Source organism: Lonchura striata, chromosome 22 (assembly GCF_046129695.1).
Source record: "Lonchura striata isolate bLonStr1 chromosome 22, bLonStr1.mat, whole genome shotgun sequence".
Lineage (NCBI taxonomy): Eukaryota > Metazoa > Chordata > Aves > Passeriformes > Estrildidae > Lonchura > Lonchura striata.
The window spans coordinates 10176870-10199894 of record NC_134624.1 but is presented as its reverse complement, the minus strand read 5'-3'; the positions used below and the strand labels follow the sequence as shown (position 1 = coordinate 10199894).

Below are 23025 nucleotides of genomic sequence, written 5' to 3'. Positions count from 1 at the left end.
TTGCATCCTCCTTCCTGGCTGCCTGCTACAAATAACACTGCAAAGGCTCTCCTTTTTTAAGCTGCCCTCACTGGAGATTTACCTTTCTGAGAGTAAGCAAAAAGCTAAGAAAGAGCTGAAATCTGGGCTTGCCCCTTGCTGCTGTTGACTCTTCAGCCCGTGTGCTGTCTGCTCTGCAGTGCAGCCCTGCTGGGCTGAGCCAGGTTGGTGCTGTGGGAGGCAGGGGCTGCTGCTGGCCTGGCCAGTCTCACTGCAGAGCACTTCCCTGCTTTGCTTAACCTCTGACCTGGGAAAACGAGGCTGCACCAAAACTTCTGAGGTAGCTAAGAGGAAGGGGAAGTGTTTGGTTACAAATTAAATATGAGCAAGTCATAAGCCATAAATCTTCAGGAGTGCTACCAGTTCTGTATTTCTTGGGGAATTTTTTAAGTTTTTTTCAACTTTAACTAGTCACAGTTTGGTCTAATAAAAGCAGAATTTTTTTCTTGAGTAGTTAACACTTAAGATTAAGTGATGAAGTAAGAGTGTTGAAGATGGCAGGGTAAGTTTCTAATGTATCTGGAAATTTTGGGATGAGGGAGATCCTGAATTGTGCTGTGACAATGCAGGGGGTGAAAACTGAAGTGAGATTGTCTGCATAATTTGCACAATTTTGTGGCAGGTTTGTCTTTGTTTATCTTGCCCCTCTCCTGAGCAAGAGCCACACAGATCCCCATGTGTTGTGGAGGGATGAGTTCTGCTTCAAATACCAGCTCATTCCCTCAGATTCCAAACTGTGACACTGTCCTGAAAATGGAACCTTACTCTCAAAATAGAAAAAAGAAGCAGTTATGATGAGATGCTAACCCATCATTTGGAAAACAAAGAGGAGTGAATGTTAAAAAATGGTTCATCAGAGGATACTGGGGAAGAGCAGGGAAAGCCAGGGATTCCCAAGGGTAACAGAAATGGGGCTGTGTCTGCTTCTGTGTGGGGGGTTTGACATTGTGTGAACATGAGGTATCTGGGCTGTTTTTATTGGAATCATAGAGGCTCTTTCCTAGGTGCCCAGAAAAGAATTGAAAGTTGCTTTGGGCTGGAGTGTCGTGTTGGGTGTGTGCTGGTAATGCAGAACCCCCGGGAGCTGCAGCGAGGCTCAGCCCTGGCAGGGCAGGTGAGAGAAGCTCTGAGGGCACCCAGCACCTGCCCCTGCTCTGGGGGCTCAGCGTTGCCCCCTCGGGTCCCTGCTCCAGCTTCCCTGGGCCCTGAGGAGCTGGAGGCCTGGGGGAACCTGCTTTTCTTTTCCTCTTTTACCAGACGCAATACATAGAGATCAGAAGCACAGTAATGGTTTTAAGGACTCTCATTTCAACTCAATAAATGTATTTTTCTGGCCCAGGCCCTTAGTGATTAGGTAGAACTGCTAATGGTGCCTCTGTGGAAGCAGCTTTGGTTTCCCACTGCCAGGGAGCTTTCTGCCTTCCTGCTTTTCTGTCTTCTCAAACTCCTTTGATAGATGCCTTGCACGGATTTGTTTACTAGGTTCTTAATCTCTACTTAGCAGATATGTTTGGAGAGGATTTCTTGTTACTCTTGTAATGGCTTTTAACTCTGCAGAAGTTTATTTAACTAAACAGAAAGAAAGAAACTTATCTTCTACCTAATCCTTCTGGATTGTTTACAATATAATGTCAAACTTAAATGCTGTTTAAAGTGGTAATTGTCCGTCTTTCTGCTCTATTCGAATACACACTTTGTAAAGATGTTTAGAGCGTATTAATTTAAACGATAATACTGTCACATAACATGAAAAGTTAAGTTGCTTATCAGTATATTTTGATAAGCTACTTACATTTTACAGTAGCGTTTGCAGGCTTCAAACAAACGCTAATGATGGAGTGCCAGTCACTTTGTCTGTCTCATAGAGAGCTTCTCACCTCATTTATCACCAGAGCTGCACAGGCAGGGACCGCAGGGCACTCCATTCCTTACAGCTGTCAGGATGTAGCCATATTTTATAAAAACTTTAAATCCTGTCTAACTATATCAAAATAGAATCCATTTGCTTCAGAAAGCAGCTGTGATTAAAGAGAGCCAGGGAGTGCATCTCTGGCTGGCTTTGCATTACTGGTGTTGGGAAAGGCATTGAAATACAGAACTGTGCCATGAAAACAGGGCACAGAATCCCACCAAAGCTGCAGGGGAAAGGAACATACGGAATGGAGATGTAAAGTAAATGAAAAAGATGTGATTTTTCTGCATGTTTCCCTTTAAATTTTGTTTCTTCCTCTCTTTTGCAAGTTGTGTGCATGTACCTAAGGTGAAGTTTCTGTTTGACTGAAGCAAGGGCCTGGCTAGATACAGTGATGGAATGAGATTTTAGAACAGTTAAAACTGAGATACTGATTATTCCATTTTAAAAGTCCACTTGTATTAGGATTCAAACCAAAATAACTGTATTTTCTTTTCTTTCTTTTTTTCTTTTTTTTTTTCCAGTTACCTCCCATGGTTTGAAGTCTTTTATAAACTGCTCAATGTCTTGGCAGATTATTCAGCAAAAGGACAGGTATTATTCTAAAATACTGACCCTCCTTTTCCTATCCCAATATCAAATGAATGAGGGTGAGAGGATGAAAGAAGCTGTTTGAAGAAGTGCTTCTATCAGAGATGACCGTGTGAATTATTAATCTGTATGATGCAGTGATACAGAAGATCATATTTGGCTTGGCAAGTGCCCCTGAAAAATAAATACACATTTAATTTTCTTTTTGAAAAAGATAAAGAGCAAGACTGTGGCTGTGGATCCAGCCCAAGTCCCTGCAGGCAGCCATGCTGGCTCTCCTGACTCTCTGAGCTGTGTTCAGCACAGTTCCTGTAATTCTGCAGTTCCCATCTTGCAGAGCCCCATCAGTCTCTGCCAGGTGTCTGATCCAAGTTTGTCATGGGCAGTAAAAGTAGAACTGATCTTACAAATGCAAAATGTTTACCCACCCCTCTGGCCTGCCCTGCCCTTCTGCCTCAGAGTTTGCTCAGTATTCCTGGTTTATTCTCATTTCAGGATAGTCAGAGGAGTGAGCTCCTAGAAACATTTCATAAACTCACCATCCCTGAGCCTGGAACCTCTGTTCATCTTGGAGTGGTAAGTGTGGGGGGTGGGAGATGTAAACTAAAGTGTTTAATATTCATTCCATGTCCCAGTAGAGCAATGTCAAAAGCAATCCTCTCTCCTGGAGCCTGTACACAGGTGTTGTTTTCCTGTGAGGAGCTGTGAAATTCCCTTTTCACAACTGGGGCCCTCTGCTTCCCTCTCCCTAACCTCGGATGTCTTTGAAATGCAGTTGATTGGAGGAAGGCTGTGTGTATTCCCCTGGGAATGTCTCACCATATCCTCGGTGACCTGCAGGAGGTCAGGAGCACCAACAGGACATTCATTGCCCACACTTCTGCACAGCTCCTGGCCCTGGGAGTCTGGGGGGGAGCAGACTGGGAAGCAAACAGGCACTTACCTGTCACAGCAGCCTTGGGAATATTAACTGCTCATCACATTTTCTGGTTCCTTCTCCTTTTCCTTCCCCCTGCCTCAAAAAACCTCACACAAAAAATAGTTTATTTAATTTTTATATTTTGTGAGAAAATTAAGCAAAGCACACTGACAGTATAGATGTGGGGTTTTATTGATAGGATTGTATTTTTAATTTAATCTTTTGGGGATTTTGTCTTCATTTTAGCAGCACAGCCTTGTGCTCCAGGCTGTGGTGAGCGCTGCAGATGCTCCTTGCTGCTGCTGCCAGCTGAGAGTTCATGAGGACCCTCATGGGAAGTCTCCCTTGCATTTCTTTTACTCCTCTTAAAGCACTTTTTGGCAGGAAGCAGCTGATGGCCCTTGCTCCCCCAAAGGCTGGCAGTGCCAGGGAGCAGCTGTGTGGCCTGCTGGTCCCAGTGGCCCTGGACACGTCCCCAGCCCCTGGAAGATCCCTCCTGAGGAGCAGCATTTCTGTGTGGGGATGAGCTGTCTGCCAAGGCCAGGGGCGTGGGGATATTCCAGTTTGTTCATACCAGTGGTTCCAAGGAATGCTGCCTGTCTCCCCTCGTCTCAGACATTTCATGGGCAATGGAGCAAGAAAGGATAGAAAAAAGCAGCCCAGGGACCGTGTCTTACTGATTTTATTTTGGCTGTTTCTGAGCCCATTGCGGGGTCAGAGTGAGGTTCCTCTGTGTGGTACAGCTCTGAGAGCTGCTCCTCTGCCTTGGCATTGCATCTTTGCAACTAAACCAAGCCAACCCAGTGAAGCATCAGAAAGCCAAACTTGTGTTTCTCACGGAGTGTCTCCATTCAGTGGAGCTGTGGTCCCCGCCTGCTATTTCAGGTTACAGCCTGATCAGGAAGCACTGAGATGGCTGAGATTTGTTTGCAAGAGAATTGTGCCAACTGTGGAGCTGTGCCAAGGATGGAACAGCCTTTAAGGCTTCAGCCAGTAATTAATAAGTAACCCTAAGACAAAATGTGAAAATCTTAAAAATTATATGAATTGTATACAAGTCCCATTCTCTCCTTTCCCAGCCCTGACCAAGGATCATGCAAGTTATCCATGGTGAGACTGGGAGCTGCAGTGAGTCTGGGCTCCTGGAATGCAGACAATTTAAAATATTTGAACAATATAATAGATTATGAAAATATGAGAGCAATATGGTCTTTCAAAATGTGCTTTTAGGGTGTATAAAAGTGACCTATAGCATTTCAGTATTTCTCAGATAAGCAGGCATTGACCCTTAGGAAGCATTTCCCAGTACATTTCCATAACTTCCTCCTTGGCTGCAATGAACCTCTCTGGTGCTGTGAGTCAGAGAAGACCCTGCCTGCTGCTGCTTCCTGAAGTCCATCCTGCCGTGGGCTGGGGAAAGAGAGCTTGAATTACAGCCTGAATTATTGCATTTTAAATTGAATTACAGCCTGCCTTGGAGTTTCCTTGGCATCTGTCACAGCCACTGTGAGTCTGTCTGTGGCAGCAGCTCTGAGGAACAAAAGCATGGAATAGAACTTTCCAGGAGATCTGATACTTTCTATCTTGCTGCATTTCCTATGGCCCCTGTGATCTGGGAGCCCAGCCTGGACAGAGAACTCAGGCTGGTAGCTGGTCACTAATGTCCTGCCATTTCTACTTAGCTGAGCAACTGCTGTTACTGCTGATACCAATACCAAGCAATGAATTTCGATTGCTTTTGACATTATTGAAATAATCAATATTTGCTCTTTTTGTAGCACTCTTACTTTACTGTGCCTGACACCAGAGAGCTTCCCAGTATACCTGAAAATGTGAGTATCTGGAAGGACCCTACACTTCGTTGTTTCCATTAAATGTCAGCATAGATGACAAATATTGCTCTGTTTGGGATAGGTTTTATTCTGTAAAATACTGAGCTGACAATCTGCATGTGTGATTAAAAGCTGAACTGTGTGAAGGACAAGGTACTGAAGGGCAGATGGAGTGGGTAAAACTGCAGCTCTGCTAACCCTTCCCTTCCACCCCTCTGGAAGAATGACCTGGCAGAGCAGGGGAAGTGCTTTGCTTGCTAGATGGCTCCTGAGAATGCCAAGCACACCTGGGCTCTTCGGAGCCACTTTTTGGGAGACTTTTTAAGCCTCACACAGTCGTGTGTGTTCCAGCCTGGCTCAGCTTTCCAGCCAGATGATAAGTCTTTGGGGAGACAATGCTGGCATTTGCTTCTCTTAAATACTCTTTAATGTGCTCCTGCTCTGTCTCAGCCAAACTCCTGTGCCTGACATCTCAGTTTTCTTCCCTGAGCATTTTGCAGTCGGTCTCACCATCATATTCTTCAGCTGATGGCATGAAAGGAAAAAGGGAATCATCAAGACTTTCCATCTCATTTGTGGGTGATTTGTATAGCAGATAGCATTCGGGGCTTTTTGTTTGCCTTTCAAAACACTGTTGCTGATTTTTCTGTGTTGCAGACTCTTCATACTGACACATATTCTGACAGGAAATTTAATAGATATGCTCTTTCTTCTGAGGTGCTTTATTTTTGTGCAAATATGATAAGCTGGGTGTAATTCAGGAATCGATTCCCGAGTCTAAACCAGCCATCAAATCTTGTCCTAATTCATAGAATCATAAAATCCCAGAATGGTTTGGTTGGAAGGGATCTTAAAGCCCATCCAGTGCCACCCCCTGCCATGGGCAGCGACACCTTCCACTATCCCAGGGTTCTGTAATTTCTTAGGAAGTTTTTATCTACCTGTTAAAGCCACTTTCCTGTGGAAGTGGAGCATATTAGGGAATAATACAAGGAGATTAAATGGGTGTACGTCTGCTGTATTTTAATCAATTGATCTGATTTATTAAAAATTCCACATAACTTACCAGGAATTGCATGTAAAACCCACATTAGCAAAAGTTTTAGTGGTGCCAACCTTTGGAGTTGGATGTGATGATGAGTGGAGAGCTGCAGAGAACTCTGTTTGGAATGTTAACAAACTTGTTGGAATTACCTGATTTTGTGTCAGATCAATGTGTTTAATGAGTCACAGAGCCATTTAGCTTGGGCACTTTTCTGTAACAGCAACTCGTTCCCTGCTTCAGGAAGTGTGAGTTGTGTGATGGATGTGAAAATGCAGAGTGACTTCAGAAATAAATGGGGTTGGTTGCAGGAAATACAGTGCAAGACTGAAATTCCTGGTGCTAGCTGTTGTGTTTCAGAAGTAGCAGGTAAGTTAACAGGCTGATGATGGCATTTTCTTGGGGATGATGTCCTGTGTATTTTTGTATCACTCAGTCCATCTTCCTCTTCAGATGGTGATAGAAGAGAAATGATTTTTCATCTCAAAATCAGTGTGTGCTTATTGATATTAGATAGCAAATGATCAGATGGGTGATTGATCTGGGAATGAACTTTCAAAGGAGCATGAGGGAGTTTTGTAGCGCTCTTGGTGAATTTTGAGAGCAGTGGGGATACCTGTTCTGAAAAGCCCCCTTTTTACTGCCCCAAGAAAGGTTTAAATCCTAGGAAGCAAAATACATAACAATTACCCTGCAAACTGGAACGCTTTCATTTGTATTTATTTAACTCATTCATGGTTTTGTCACTTACGAGACATGTCTTTCAAAATACATGTGTAAGTCCCAATTTCAGCTTCAGAGCTGACAGCTTTCTTATAAATACAACTCCGAGGGAACACGTGAATCTCCTCAGTACCAATACATTTCCATGCAGCCCACATGGTTCCCAGGTGTCCTTGGCAAATCTCAGAGAGCAGACAAGACTGAAACCTTATAAATCTTTCCATCTGAAGGTACATTTGTGTGTCATGTCATCACAATAAACTTGATGAAAGAACAATTGCAAATCATGTCCCCACGTCTATTTTCTTCTTGCAGTGGAGGCTGTTGCCTCACAAACAGATCCGTGTGGAGGAGGGCTGCATCCTCAGGCTGGATGCAGGGATTGTGTGCTGCTTTTGCTGTGCCCCTGAGTTGGGTGGCATCAAAGGCAGTTCAGGGCTCCTTAAAAATTCTTTTAATCCCCACTATTAGCAGGAATTGTGTCGTCATGTGCTGTGTTTTGGTGTGGTGGAAGGGTGGGTGAGAGGGGGAAGAAGAGCCGTAGAGAAGACAGCTTATGTTTAGACAAAAATATCATGTTAATCAGCACAGATGGGATGAGAAATACAGAAAAAGTACATGATAGTTTAATAGGTTTTTGGCAAAATGTGTTGGTTTTTTTTTCCTCCTTTGACTGTACCTGTCTGTGGTTCCAGCTCTGCTGTAACAAAGACCTGAATGATTGTTTTATTTTACATGTTTGAAGCCAACCATAATGAGCTCAGTTTTTATCCCTCTACATACTGGTACCAAAGTCTCCCAAATACAATGCTTAATTTTCCTTCAGCTCTTTGTGTTTGGATGGCAAGCTGGGGAACATATTTTTGCACAGTATGAAGCATCTTGGCAGACTTCTCAGGCCAAGTATCTTGGATCTGTCAAAAGTGCTAATAGGCTTTGTTGAGCTTCTTTAAGTTTCTAAATCATATTTGCTTTTTGCTTTTCTGCACTTTTTTATTTAAGGATGATTAAGATTGCACTTGAATTCATGACTAATCTAATTTTTCTCTCACATGTGCTTTTTGTATAAGGCTGTCTTTATCCTATAGCAACCCTTTCATGTCTGTAAGAAGCTATTTGGAAACAAATCCCCTAATTCAGCATTTTTGGGTGTTACCTTTTCCTCCACCTCTCCCCTTTTCTTTAATTTCTCTGTTTGAAGAAGTGAAGTGCTCAGAGAGACAATTCCCTTTCTCCTTCCTCAGCCTCCCCAGAGAAGCGCTCCTGTCTCCCGCCCAGCAATGTCCGAGTGCGAAGCGAGGGGTTCAGTTCAGACAGCTGGGTTTGTGTGTGTGAAATGACCTGATGTGTTCTTCCCAATACTCAGAATTGTTTTAGCACAGGCTGAGCTCACAACTAAATTTACCGTATTGGAGTTGTCCTCTGAGAGCTGCTTTTAGTTTTGGGGTGTGGGTTATTGGCACTTTATCAGGTAGCTTTGAAGTCTCCAGAAAAGTGACAGAACATTTTTTTTTCTCAGAGAAGTATCTTGTATTCAAAAAGCTGTGTGTGAAACATCATCACTTTTATTACTCCAAGGCCCAGCTTCCCAAAACTTAGGGGAGAGATACTGCAATTAGAAAGGCTTCTGCCACAAGATGCTTTCTTTTGTTAAAGCCATGTACTGGATGTAGCACAATAGAAGGATGAAATGTCTTTGTTGTTTTTTTCTTTTTTTCTTTCTTTCTTTTTTTTTTTTTTTTTGGTTTGGTTATTGGGTTTTTTGTTAAGGACACTTGGTTTTGTAATATCATGCATCAAAAATGATTTTTCTCTCTCCCCAGAGAAATCTGACAGAGTATTTTGTAGCAGTTGATGTCAACAACATGCTGCATCTCTATGCCAGTATGCTGTATGAGCGCCGCATCCTCATTTGCTGTAGTAAGCTGAGCACTGTAAGTAAAATGCACAAGAATTTCCTCTATTCACAGTATTTAATTTTTTTTTTTAATTACAGTCATATGTAGGAAATTACCTGATTATCTCCAGGTCTATCTTTCAACTTCAGTTATGCAGCCCCAGCTTAGTTCTGTGCCTTATTGTAAGGAGTTTGTGGAACTTCTGTTGGCCCCCGATGTTCAAAAGGATTTTTTGGATACAGGCATTTTTGTGGCTGTTTGGTGCACGAATGTTCAAAGACTTTTGCTGTAGTGAAATCCTTTATTCAGAATTTACTTGACAGGGGGAAAAAAAAAGATAAATGACACTGTCAAATGGATGTTCCAGTGACCTCTTCTGGATGGACCAGAGGAGTGGGCTAAAGTACACTGACAATGCACAGTTTTGCAGTTGTGTTTGATAAGGTTTAGTCTTAATGCTCCTTAGGCTCCGTCAAGTGTCTGAGAGATGAAAGCTGCTGAATATTCTAGAGTACTCTCTTCTAAAAATGGCTGGAGATCAAAACAAGCACAGGGCTTGATTCAGTTCAAAGTTTTGTGTTATGCATTTCAAGGTTTAGCAGTCAATAAGATTGTGATTTTCCTTATGAAAGCAAATGCGCCGTGGTCGTGTTTGCTCTGTAAATGGCTATTGATTGCTTTCCTTTGTGAGCGCTGAAGATGATTTAACTAATTTTGGTTTCTAGTGCTGTGGGCTGAGCACTCAAGCAGTCCTGGCTGAAGTACAGCTGCCATTTCCATTTCCCAGGGCTGTAACTGGTGTCTGCCTGTGTGATCAGACCCACTTGGTGCTTGAGATTCCAACTGCTCCATGGCATTGGAGTGCTCTGCAAGGCTGGGGTGATGTCCAGCACAGGGCAGACAAGGGAGAGGAGTGAGACCTAGACTTAATCCCAGAATAACTATTACAGTATCATTTTGAAAGTAAGCAAAAGGAGAATTATAATAGCCTCTGGCACCTAATAACAATTATTAATAATGTTTACAATCAATCCCACATTTAACTGAAAGCATTTAAGTAGTATAAAGTTTAATACCATAGAAAACTTGTAAAATCTTAACTTCTCTATCTGCCACATGTTCTGTGTCCTCACTACTAAAATAAGGAAAATTCCATCCAGGTCTAGTAATGGAATAAAATGAAGGAGAGGTGTTTATTTCAGCAACCTACAGAATGAAAAGAACAGTAAATGATCAGAGAGGAGGGAAGAAGAGAAGGGCTGCCCAAAGCATTTCAGAGGTTGTGTGGTTGGTTGGTTTAATCTCTCCCTTTGTGACAGAGCCTGGGAAGAGGAATTACTTACCTGTCACTGTGCCTTCCTTAATGAGCCAGTTCACAAGTGGGGCTGGGTTTTTTTCCTCTCTTTCTGCTATTTCTCTTCCTTTTGCCTCTGTCCAAGATAAAAGCACGTCTGGTTCTTGGGAGGGAGGGGTATTCATAGTGTGTGTTCTTAGCCTACAAGTTTCTCTATAAACTGCAGGCAGATTGGAGTGACAGTGTAAGGCAGGTTTGAGGAGCTGGGCCGGAGCCAGCAGTTGCCGCTCGCCGTTCCAGCCCAGGAACATTCCCTGCTCCCAGCCTGTGCTTGGCAGTGCCAAGACCTTGTCCCTGGAAAGGAACCAGCCCCCCCTGTCCCCGAGTGCAGCCAGCCTGGGGGGCTGCTCAGGCTGCTGCCTTTGTTTGCAGCTTTTAGCTTTTTAACGCAAAAGTGGAAGGGACCTGTTTGCAGTTCATTTCTGTTAGCCTTGGGAGACACACTTCAGACTTAGGGCTTGAGTTTAATACCAGGTAAGAGAGAGGAAATGAAACCACCCTGGGTAGAAAGGCTTTTATGGTGAAATGAATTCTGTGCTACAATACATGATCTCAAATTCACATTTTGATTTTAAATATCCTTATATCCTTAAGCTGAATAAGATTTAGAGGTAACTGAAGAAAGGTGTGTTTGTTAGCTATTTTATAAACCATGTGTACTGAACCTGTGGAGAAATTATAGCTGTTTGATTGGATTTTGTTCTTCTCTGCCAATAGAAATGCAGATAATTTCTCAAAATGTTAAAACAGTTATTTCTGTTAAATTTCATTACATATTCTGTGATCTAACTCCTGAAGGAAAGCCAGATACGAACCAAAATGATAAGTCCCCTGTGCCTGGCAGAAGCTCACCTGCTGGTAGGAGCATGCTGCTGCAGCAGTGAAACCAGAGTTCTCCTTGCATCCAGAGTTCTCCTTCAGGACCTGCAGTGTGGCCACCCCAAGGTGTTTCCTGGCTGGAGCAGGGCAGCAGCATGCTGGCTCTCATTAGAAGGTGTCATTCATGAAGCTCTGAAATGACTTAAACTTGGGGATTTTGGTGATGTTTCTGTCTGGCTCCATCATACTGAGATGTATTGCTTTCCTTGGTTTTACTGTGGTTTTTGGAGTTCTAGCACAAAGGGAAAAATCCCATTGTGACACGGATACTGCTTTGATCCTGGAGCAGAGCTTCCTGTGCCACTTCTGCTGTGGCACAGGGAGCTCTGACACAGCCTCTTACTCCTTGGCTGGGGTCTGACTGGCCTCAGGGCTCTGAGGGTGAGGAGTTAGAGCAACACATGAGCACTTGGATACCCCACCTGTGCTAGAATTAACGTCATGATTTGTCTTTGCTTGGTTTGATCTTGGACGCCTTCAGGGCACACAGGGACCTCAGTCACACAGAGTTTGTCTCCTCAGGACTTGTGAGCAGTGCTCTCCCTCCTTCCCCCTGCCCTGCCCAATTTCCTCCTGCCTTCCCAGAGCTGGGAGGGTTTGCTGAGAGTTGTGTTCAGAGCATCTCTCACAAGTGCAGCTTGGTGTAGTGCTCAAGCTGAGTGTCCCTGGAGATTAAAGGGCACTGACCTGGGAATGTGGGCAGGGTGGATGTGACTCTTCCCTGTCACCTCCGAGTCTGCCTTGGATGTGTCTGTGTGTGAGTGCTTGGATTTATTTGTTTCCCTGAGTGTGTGTGCTCATATTCTTTTTTCAGTATTTTTCAGTATTTTGCCTATAGCTTTTGCTGAGATTGGCTTATTGAGCATTACCACCTGCTCCATATTAATATCCGTAGTGAATGTGACAAATATCTTGCTCATCTTCTTCTCCAAATAAATAATTATTGTTTGAAATAGGATTTAGAGCAGTAATTTCCTCTGTGAGGATTCTCCCCATGATTTCACTGGCACTTGCCTTTGCTATTTCAGTACCTGTCACACCAAAACTCTTCTGCACGAGTTTTTAACAATATAACTGAGCAATTCAATGGATCAAATGATGAGGTGAAAGGCAATTAGATAAAATTCCCTTTTAATGCATCAAGATTTAATCACTTAATTTAGTGTACTGTGGTTTTAAGAAATGCATGCCATGTTTTTTTTCAGTTGGTGTTATAATTTCAGAGCAATTTAATGATATTTAATGGATGGTAATTTCCAGGTTTGGGACATTTGCCATTACTATTTCTCTTTCCCTTTGTGTTTTCATTTCCATGTTTCTGTTGCTTTATACAATGCTGGGTGTTCTTTGCAGGTTGGGTTTGTTGAGTGAATCATGTTCTCAGCTGTTCTCAAAGGCAGATGGCAGTCACTCCTGCTCCCCCTGAGACCCTTGTTTTTGTCAGCAGTATTTTATAATAAAGCATTGATAGGAAAGCAGAATTGATTCTTTACTTTCTTGCCTCCAAGTTTACCATTTGAAGCTTGGGGTTTGTCTCACATACACTGCGGTTTCTCTGTGTTTTTCAGTTAACTGCCTGCATCCATGGGTCTGCAGCCATGCTCTACCCCATGTTCTGGCAGCACGTTTACATCCCTGTCCTGCCCCCACATCTCCTGGACTACTGCTGGTAAGGCCATGTCTGTGTGTGCAGCCCTGTGTGTGTTCTGGGGGGGAGAATCTGTCCTCACTCCACAGCACTGGGCACGTGTTTTAGCGTGGGGCTGAGCCCTCTCCTGGTGCAGCTGCTCCTGGGCATCCAGCTGTGCAACCAGCACTGAGTGAGGCCTGGAAACCAGACTGTGCAGCTTTAGAGGAAGTTTGCTCCTGTGCAGCTGATTTAAGTCTCGTGTGTGCCTGTGTCAGGAACGGGGGGCGGAATCCAAGGAGTTATCTCCTGTGGAAATGAGCTTTCCCTGGCTCCCTGCGCAGGAAGGGCAGGTCCCAGTCATTTGCAGGGCCAGCAGGTGCCTTTCCCTGGATAATGGGCTTCTCACGTGTAATTAACACTTGGAGAGGCTGCCCCAGCTCCCCTCAGGTACCTGCTGCTCAGCACAGGCTTTGCCTTCAGAGATCACTTATTCATGGACTTCCTGACAAAGGCAGGGCCAGGAGCCCGCCCAGAGGGTGAAAAAGCAAACCCTGGGGCAGGAGAGAAAGCCAGGAGTCACTGAGCATCACTGAGGGGATTCTTTGGTGGCCAACACCCAGCCATGGCAGGAGGGAGCCAGGCTGTGTGCAAAGAATGATTTCAAGATGTAAGACTGCTAGGCAGCTCACAAAGGCAACAACCAATTTCCTTACCCAGCCAGGAACTTTAATTGCAGAGGTAGCTGCACACTCGTCCACTGTTTGAGTAAGTCAATTTTGCAACAATTTATGAGCCATAAAATATTTCCCAAAATAGAGTCCACTGTCTATTTTGTAACCGTGTGAACTTGGAGATGTCATTTTTGCCTGGGAGGACAAAGCAATCAGCTCCCTGCTTCCTGCTTTAAGGCAGTATTTCTGCTTCCTGGTGTCTGCCTCTAAAGGAAAATGACCTGAGATTATTTAAAATAGAAGAGTTCCATTTAATTTTAATTATTGCCTGGTTATTTCTTTTGCAAATATGACATAAGAATTTTAGAGAACTGAAATGGGAACAGAACTTGAAGCAATGAGAATTCTTCAGTTCTTATGAATACAGAGTATCTTGTTCATTCAGTTGGCTGTGCTCATTTACTGACTTTGCTGTGATGTTTTGAATCTTCTCTTGCTCTTTTGAGACTCACAGAAAGATGGATAGAGTGTGTCACTCGAGATCTTTGGAAGTTTTTTGAAAAAAGTATATTCTACCTGTGATTATTTGCCTTTTGCTTCCCATTTCCCTCTTGAAAGGGTTTTCTTAAACTTAATATTTCTATTCCCTTGCATTCCTCACTGATGTACCTTCCCTCAGAACTGAAAATGCTGAAAGGCTGTGTCTCCCAAATGTTTGCTCTCAATGCACTTGCTCTGTAGTGGGGGTGCTGACTCAGTGCTGCTGGTGGATCCTCCATGGAGCTGGAATGACTTCAGTCACCTCGTCCTGTCATCTAGATTGTTGGGACAAGGGGCAGGAGAGGAAGCAAGTGGAAGAGTGCTATCCTTTATTTTTATTTTTTAATTAGGCACCACTCTTTAATGTATTTTCAGCCCAGGGAAGCATTTTTGGTGCAGGAGACTAAAATACTCTCACTAGAGACCATACTTCAATGCACAATTGCTTGTTCCTTTGACAACAGAGCCAGAGAGGAAGTGCAGAAGCACAGCTGCACTGCTGCTGGCTGGTTTGGGGTTGTTTGGTTGGGTTTTGTTTGCTTAGAGCACATGCCAGCAGGTGCCACAAGTCCTGGTTAGTGAAGTGCTGCCACCAAGCATCGACAATCAGGCACATACAACTATTTGAATTTGGCCAGATCTTCTCCATCTATTTTATTGGGAATTTAAGCATTTTGTGATGTGAAGGAAGCAGTGTATCAATTTTCCTCACTACTTTTCCCACTTTGTTTTCTGTATAAAACCACTCCCACTGTGTCTGTTTGCTTCCTTCTTGCTCTCAGTGTTTGTATTTAAAATGAGCCCTTAGAAAAGCCTGGCTTTGCTGAGCTGGGACACAGCTGAGTGTGTGCTGAGCCCCAGAGCTTTGTCACCAGAAGAAACAGTGCATTTTGTAGGGTGATTAAAACAGTCTTTTCTATCAGACAGACAGCTTAGCAGTCAACATAAATAAATTCTGAGAGCACCCTGGCACAGCTGCTGAAGAAACACTTCTGTTGGGGCAGTTTGCCCTTTCTCCAGGAGTTTTTTTAACCCCCTTTCTCCTGTTTTCTAAATCTGCATATAGTCTATGTGCTCCTTGAGTAGGTGGAGGTGGAGCTGGAGTCCTCCTGCTGCTGGGAAACAAAAATTCCTGCTGGGGAGCTCTCTGTGGGCATTACATTGAGCCTGGCACTCCTGGGCACTCACTGGAGCCTCTTGTAGCTGCTCTCCTGGTGTCGGGGCTGTGCGTCCCCTGCATCGTTCCAATTTATGCAGTCAGATCTCTAATTTGCATCAATTACCCCCATAAATTTCGGTGGAATTCTGTTGCATTTCTTTGAGAAATGTGAAGAGAAATCAAGAGACTGCCCTGGAGAGAGAAGTACCAAGTTGTGGGAAACAGCCACCCGTTAAGTCAATGTTTGTAGAGCAAGATGTGAATGTGCTCTCATCCATTTCCCTGGAACAATGAAGCAAAATGGTGAAATCTCTGTGTAGCTGTAAATAGGAACCTTTTGGAGATCCTTGGGCTTTTACATTACTTTCCTGGTGAATTGCAGTATTTTTTAAGGCTGGGCTTTTTTCACTTAAGAAGAAATGTCCCTCTATTTCACCTGCTTCTCTTCCAATTAGTAGTTGCCCACCTCTTGGGAGCATAATTAAGAGGTCTCTAGTTTGCCTAAGGAAACGAATTAAAGAAATTGTAAAAATGCAACTGTAATAAATGGGCAATATATAGCCATTATGTCCCCAAAATCCATATTCATGCTTATGCATTGCTACTTTAATGATTTGATATTTACCTATATAACTCATTTGATTATAAATAAGGCTGATTGCCTTGGGAGCCAACATAGCACAAGAGGAGTAATGACCCCTCTCTTTGTTCCAAAGGGCTCACGCAGGCACTTTGTTTGAGCAGTAAATACATGTGGTAGAAACTGATACTTCTTAATTTTGCACTTAATGGCTATTGGCTGCCAGCAAACAACTTTGAGTAATTAGTAGTTGTGGCTGTAAGAAGCCCCAGGACTGATGAAGTGTCAAGCAGTGGGGAAGGCCTGCTCTGAAGGGCAGTCTTTAATCTGCCAGGGCTCCCAGAAGGATTAAAGGTTGTGCCGAGTGTTTCTGCCCTTTATACACGGGATGCGTCTTGCTGAACTTCCCTTGGAAGTCTTGCAAGTACAAATCTACCCTGATAAAATATTAAAAACTGCTGGAGTGTTCACGTCTCAGGACCTGAATGGCAGTGAGGAAGGATGGTTTCAGTGTGCCCTGGGTGGGGAAGGGGGGACACACCACATTCCCCTGCACAGGATGCTAAAGGTCTACTTAAATAATGGCCTATGATTAACTCATGGTCAAGAGAAGTGGTGATAAAAGCAATTTATGAAGCCTGACGTGAACTTGGGGCATTTACTTCTAGGTGTGTTTCCTATTCGGTCATATTGATGAGTGATGATGGAAGAATAGAATCTCTCTGGTGGATTTTATTGGAAATATTTATTCTCTTTGCCAGAATTACATTTTATTGAGGTTATTTATGCAGTCCCTGTAATTATTTTATGTGCCGTATTGCCGTTACACGTAATGTTTGTCACTTCAAAATTGAAAAGATGAGCCTGTGCATCCAAAGCTGATCCATGTATCTTGAGCCATATCATTTCTTGCCACGTTTGGAGATGTTAATAAATGGCTGGTTTTCAGGAATACTGCACTCTTCCTGCTTCCTCTCATTACATGAGCTGAGCTTCCACTAGATGAGACATTTGCAGGCTTAAGACTTCCTGCCGCGGTTCCGACTTTGTTCGGGGGGATTGACGCTGGGGCCTTGCTGGAAGTCCTTAATTGGAAGCACATTGGTGGCGGTGGCACCGGAGGGGCCGGGGCAGCCCAGCCCGGCTCGGGGCCGTTGTGCAGCCAGAGCCAGAGCAGTGCTTCATCCTCTCAGGGCAAAATTCCTGCCTGCTCCCTGCTCCCGAGCTGTGGCCCTGGAGCTGGAGGTGGCATTTGCCACAAGTCAGAGTCTGTGACAAGGCAGAGCTCAGCTGAGCAGCCCTGGTGTGTCACAGGCAGCCCTTCTGCCCCGGGACGGGTGCGTGTTCCACTTCCGCTGTGGGGTTCCCAGGGAGCAGAACATTCGGGATAATTCTGTGCTCTAGCAGCCCCTCTGGGCTCTGGGGGTGCACTCATTGCAGTGACGTGGGACTAGGTGCCAGAACGGGGAAGGGGTTGTGGAAGTTGCATGTGTTTAATGTCTCAGAAAAGAAAAAAAAATGGTTTCACATGGAATTTCTACTGCAGGGGCTGTTTCCACCTCGGTAGAGCATCCTACAGAGTGGCAGTTTGAGGGGGCGTATTAATAAACAACATAAATATTAATATGCATATCAGTAAATATATTTTCTAAGGTATTTCTCAGGAAAAGGAGAAGCAGGGATTTTTGCTGGCCTGGTGTCTCAGGAGCTTTTTCAGTACTGTACTGCTCTTACTGAGCAGTAGGCACCAGCTTAGAGCAGCAATATGGGAGATATTTTAATCCAAGGCAGTACAGTGACATTTCTCTCATTTTTTCATCTGAAATTGAAAATGAGCTCTTTGAGCTTCTGTATCCAAAGCGAGCCGAGGCTCTATTTTAGAAGTTGTGTCTGTCTGTGTGTGCTGCGTTTCGCAGGCAGGATGTGCCATATTTGCAATTAGCAGCTCTGGCAGCCTCGCTGATGGCTCTGATTGCGAGGGGGAGGCTGCGAGCAGCTCAGTGCTGGAAATCCTGGACACGAGAGGCAGCTCCCGTCGGGGCTCTGCTGCTCCTCGGGGTCTGCTCACGTCAGGGAAGGGACATGAGATCAGTGTCCCCTTAACCACTGGGCTAACAAAGGTGCCATGCCTGTGTCTGAGGCTAAAACCTGGCCTAAGAGCCCTTGGGGTATTTCAGTTTTCTGTCCTGAGGGGAATATTGGTGTCAGTGGATGTCCCAGGAACTCTGGAGTTCATCAGGATCTTCTAAAGTATTTTTTATGTTTTCTTTTACAAATGAAAACATGTCAAGATTTATACTTAGATTTATACTTAAATGACTTAAAATGTGTTTGGACTCATTTAAAGGATTCAAAACTTGTATTACTGGGTGATGGGTATATGTTAAATTAACCACTTGACACTACAACAGGGTCCAGTTTTTGAAAGAATACTTTTGGAAAAGTCTGCGTATGTTTTTAAAATTGCAATAACATGTTTTGTTTGGTTTCTAACAAAAGACCCCAGTGTTAGGTCTATGTTTAATAGCTGTCCTTAGGTACCTGCCTAAACTCAGTCACTTAGAAATTCTGATGTCAAGTAAAAGTGAAGTCTTACAGGAGTGGGAGACTGTTGCATGCTAAAATACATCTTTCAAATATAGGCTAGCACTTTGTTCACATGTGATTTGTTTATATATATGTTATCTATTATTTTTTAAGCAAAACCTCATCCAGTATCCCAGTGTTTTCCTGTAGCTGATTTTATAAGTCATGTGTGTTATTCAGGGTTACGAGGATGTAAAGCTGTGTTTCTTTTCCTCTCCACAGTGCCCCCATGCCCTACCTCATTGGAATACACTTAAGTTTGATGGAGGTAAGTCTCACAATTTCTGAAACTATAAATAGTGGGATGATTTAGAGCCAGATTCTGCAAGCAATTACACATTCATTCATATGCTTAAAAATGCACTAATGCTGTTAATTTGGGAGTGCTGGGGGATTGAGTGAGGCACACATGATAACTGAACGTTGAGGAGCCGTGTTTGCTCCGCGGTGCTCCTCGGGCACACTTCAGCTCGGCCGTGACAAGCTCACGTCGTGCTCCCCTCCCCAGCCTGGGGCTTCTTTAATCACTTCAGTGCCTTGCTTGGACTCCAGCACAAAGGCAGAGTCGATATTAAACCACAATGTTGACAGTTACAGTTCTCTTTTAGGCTTTTGCAGACAGATTGTAATTTTTTAAATGTTCAAAAGATCTGAAAAGAAGGAACTTGCAGTTAATGTTAACACAAAGCTGGCAGAGCACCAGCCCTCACAGAAAGCTTCTCCTATAAACAATTCCCAGTAATTCATGTGACTTTTTTTTAAAAACTCTAAAAGTGGAAATAGCACATTTGCTTTTGCTTCCAGTACTGGTGAAACAGTGGATGACTTTCCTCAAAAGTATCTGAGGGACAAGAAAAGATAGTGGCTTAAGGTGCCTGTGCAGTGCTCATCCTTCCTGGCTGTGCCCCTTCCCCAGGAGTGCTGTGGTGGAACAGGCATTCCTGCCCAGGAGCTCGGCCTCCCTGGGGCAGAGAGCTGGGTCTGCACGTGCCCCTGGTCATGAGTGGACCCGTGTCCCTGCTTTAGATCCTGTCTGTGGAAATGGAGCCTTCCTGTTCAGGGTACAGAACAGTTCAGAGAGCTGGGCTTTACATCACATAAAGGAATTGCTCTTGTATTGTCCATGAAAAAATGTGGAATTTCTGGGAATACTGATAAATACTCTTTCACTAGGGCAAATGTGTGTAATAATGATGCCCTGTGTGTTTATGTGTCCTGTGTAACATCCCCCCTTTTTCCAGCATTAATGGGAGGTAATTTTAGAAGGCAGTTTTTTCATGAAAAGATAGCTTAAATGTACAGGATGTCTTTTTTCTTTTTACCATCCTGGGCACAGATGATTTTTTTTATTCCCTTTATACTGCTAGACCAAGTAAAAAATTGCAGTACAATGTGTTTGTGAATAACCAATTAGTTTAAAAGTCAACACGTACATTTGTTTGCACATCATATGCTTCTGTTCAAGGGGCTACTCATAATCACCCTTGGATACTGCACAGGCAGGAATGAGGGAGTATCTAGGAAGAAAGGTATTTTTCATATAGATCAAGAAAGTTTCTGCCCTATATCCATCCCAGGCAATCATTGGTGTGATTATTGTGGTGTCTGTAAAAGGTGGAAGAGAAGCTTGTAGAGGATGGCAGAATATCTCCATACACACACTTGGCAGCTTTCACAGATATTTGTGCTCACAGTGAGCTCTGTGGTTGGCCTGGGAATGGATATAGAAAAGAAGTTTAATAATTACACCTTGGAGTTGCTTTGTGTGATGTCTCGCTCCTGCCTTGCTCCATAAATCCATTGCCTCTTCCTTTGTCTCCATGTTTCAGACTGCAGGGCTCTGTGGGCCTTCCAAACTCCATCTGTAAAAACTCAAAAAAAGGAGTTGTTCTTGGAGAAGCCAATTTTCATCCATTTTAGTAACTTGTGAAAAAATCTGTTTAGTACTAAATCCAGTCTGGCTTTTGAATAGCCAGAGATTCTGGAACACAGACACACTTTGGCAAAGTACAGTTATTCAAAGTGCCTTATCAAATAAATTAAATAAATAAACCAAACTGTTTTCTCTGCTCTTATGGATAAATTCAGTTACAGACAGAACTGCATCTTGCAGCTAACTCTGCTTTTTCCATTGCAAAATAACATAAAATTCCACAGTGGCTGCTGGATCTGTCTGGTGCAGAATTTTTGTGTTCTGGGCAAGGGAAGGTGATGTTTGTCACATGAGCTGGACACTAGGTTGCCTCTAGTTTGTGGTGCTGAATGCTCACTCTATTTGTCCCTTCTTTCATATGTAAAGTCGTGTGGTTTTTTGTCTAGAATAACATGCTAGTTGCAACAGCAATGTTTTTTCTCGTGACCTGACAGTTGTGTTTGTTTGAAAATATATTATCTTTTCCATATCAAAATAATTTTATAAACTAGAACTACAAACTACTGCCATTATTCAGTATCCCTTCTTCTCTAAACGCTGCAGTGTCACGAACAGGACTTCAGAAGTGTTCTGTTGCACACACATCTGAGTGGCAGGATAAGGGGTTCATTCCCAGACTCGCACTGGGGCTGAGGTGGGACCTTGCCCTGGTGTGGAGCCCAGGCAGTGCTGCAGGTAGGTCTGGGCTCAGGCTCTGCCCCAGCAGCTCCCATGCTTGGATTTGTCCTCCTTGTGCCAGCATTAATGGCAGCCTCATCTTGCCAGGGAACCAAGATGGGATTTGGGATATAGGAAACAATTATTTTCTACCTCTAGGCTTGTTTCTGTGGGTTTTGCTATCCCAGTGTTGGAATGTGGCCTCTGGAAGAAGCAGAAGTATTGGTGATTTTAAACAAAATCCAGCCTCTCTCAGTCGACAGATCTTTCCTGAACTGTTTGGTTCCTTAAAGTTAGTTTGCAGTTTCCCGTGTTCCAGGGGGGCTCTGTAGAAGGAACCGTTATTTTAATGGAAAATGACAAATTTTTCTTATGATTAAAATATCAAGCCTATCCATTGACTGTTAAATCTAATTTGCTGTGACTGAAATGTTCTCCAGTGAGATAAGATAATCTCCTGTTGTAGGTCAGAGGGCTCCAACTGATTTATGGGGGAAAACCTTGATAGAAAATACAGAGCTGTGTTTTGTGCTCTTATTTTTCAGCTTTTCTATCATCACCTAGTTAGTCATTCTTTATAAGATTTCCATTTAGCAATCCATAAAGTGACTTCAAAGCAGGCTAAAAGTTTATAAGCTGTTGGATAAGCAAGGCTGGAGCTATCACATGAATAATGGAACATGCTTATGGAACTAATTGAATTCATATTAGATGAAGATAAGTACTTAGTAGTGATAAATAATGAGATAGGAAAATGAAACTCTATCAAAAGAACACACCCCTTTCAATATCTTATTTTCTGCCTGTGCACTCTAGGCTGTTTTAGTCTTGGGATTCTATAAAATTGCCCTTGTGTCGGAAGCTGTGTCAAACTTAGTTGCAGCCTTTTACGTTTCGTTAGAGAAAATGATTGTTTCTGCAACTGCTTGTGTAGGAAGGTTATCAGTGTGATGGTGCTGATGGAGGGGGAGTGCCCTTGACCTAGGAGCTCCCTGCTGGAATTCGGGCACATGTGGTTTTGATTGACTGCTGGGGATGGCTGTGCTGGGTTCTGAGATGTGGAGCTCTGGCAGCCGACTCCAGCGTGCCGGGATCCACTCAGGAGAACATCCACCCTTTCCTGCTCTGTTTGGGCCACAGACCCAGCATTTAGAGTTAGAATTAGTCATTGGAAAAGTATTCAGTATCTTCTTAAAATTAATATTCCAGTTATTCAAGGATCTTTTCTGGGACTTCAGAACTGTAATTCTTGCAAGATTATCCAGGATGAATTTGTGTGTGAAATTGCACATTGCATTTCAGAATGTTCTTCTGACCTTTTTCCTAAGGAAAGAGGACACTGGTGTATATCATAAAAACTATATGAGTAGATTTTTGTTTTACTTCAACCTGATACTAGTAAAAATGTTCATGTGAGGAAAGAAATGCTCAGTGAAATTCCTGGTGTGTGACTCATGGTAGGCTGATCTCACCTGGTGTTGATAATGTCTCCTGTTCAGCCAGGGGAGTGGAGCTGGGGCTCTCAGAGCCCTCCCCATGCATTTGGGGAGCACTTTTGGGCACATTCCCCTGCTCCTGCTCGGGGTGAGCACGCCCTGCTCGGCATCCAGTGTGACCATAGCCCAATTAGCATGCACTGAGTTAACGAGCCCTGAGCACGGGTTCTGTGAGCTTGGGCTCAGGCCTGACCCTGCCATGGGGGTCCCCTTCCCAGAACACACCCTGAGAATTCATCGACCACTGGCATCTGCCACTGGTAGTGTTAATTGTTAATTATATTTTCGATTGGGCTGAGAAGCGTTAATTAGCTTTTCCCACCCATTTATACTTAGTAAATCAATGCTTTTTCTACCTGTAACTGAGGAAGTACATCTTTTCCATAGGATTTTAATGAAGGGTTATAGATTAACTTAAATCCAGGCCTTAAACCCCTAAATGCAGTTTAGCCACTCACAAATATTCCCAATATGGCTGTGCGTGGTTTCAGGAGTATTGATAAAAATGCATTTGAAATATGGCAGATTACTTATGGAATTGTCTTTTATCTAGTTATTGGTGAAATGGAAGTAAGAACCATGGT

The 23025-nt window shown here is 43.5% G+C and overlaps 1 protein-coding gene across 4 annotated transcripts in view; it reads left to right on the top strand.

Annotated features, from left to right (window-relative positions):
* The window catches only part of DENND1A (DENN domain containing 1A), a 151917-nt gene that overhangs the window by 62605 nt on the left and 66287 nt on the right, over positions 1-23025 (top strand). For all 4 annotated transcript variants that reach the window (XM_021543691.2, XM_021543690.2, XM_077787932.1 and 1 more), the window contains exons 6-11: positions 2476-2545; positions 3038-3118; positions 5240-5293; positions 8882-8992; positions 12758-12858; positions 18578-18623. In XM_021543691.2, the coding sequence (XP_021399366.2) occupies positions 2476-2545; positions 3038-3118; positions 5240-5293; positions 8882-8992; positions 12758-12858; positions 18578-18623 (463 nt within the window). The remainder of the gene's footprint in view (positions 1-2475; positions 2546-3037; positions 3119-5239; positions 5294-8881; positions 8993-12757; positions 12859-18577; positions 18624-23025) is intronic.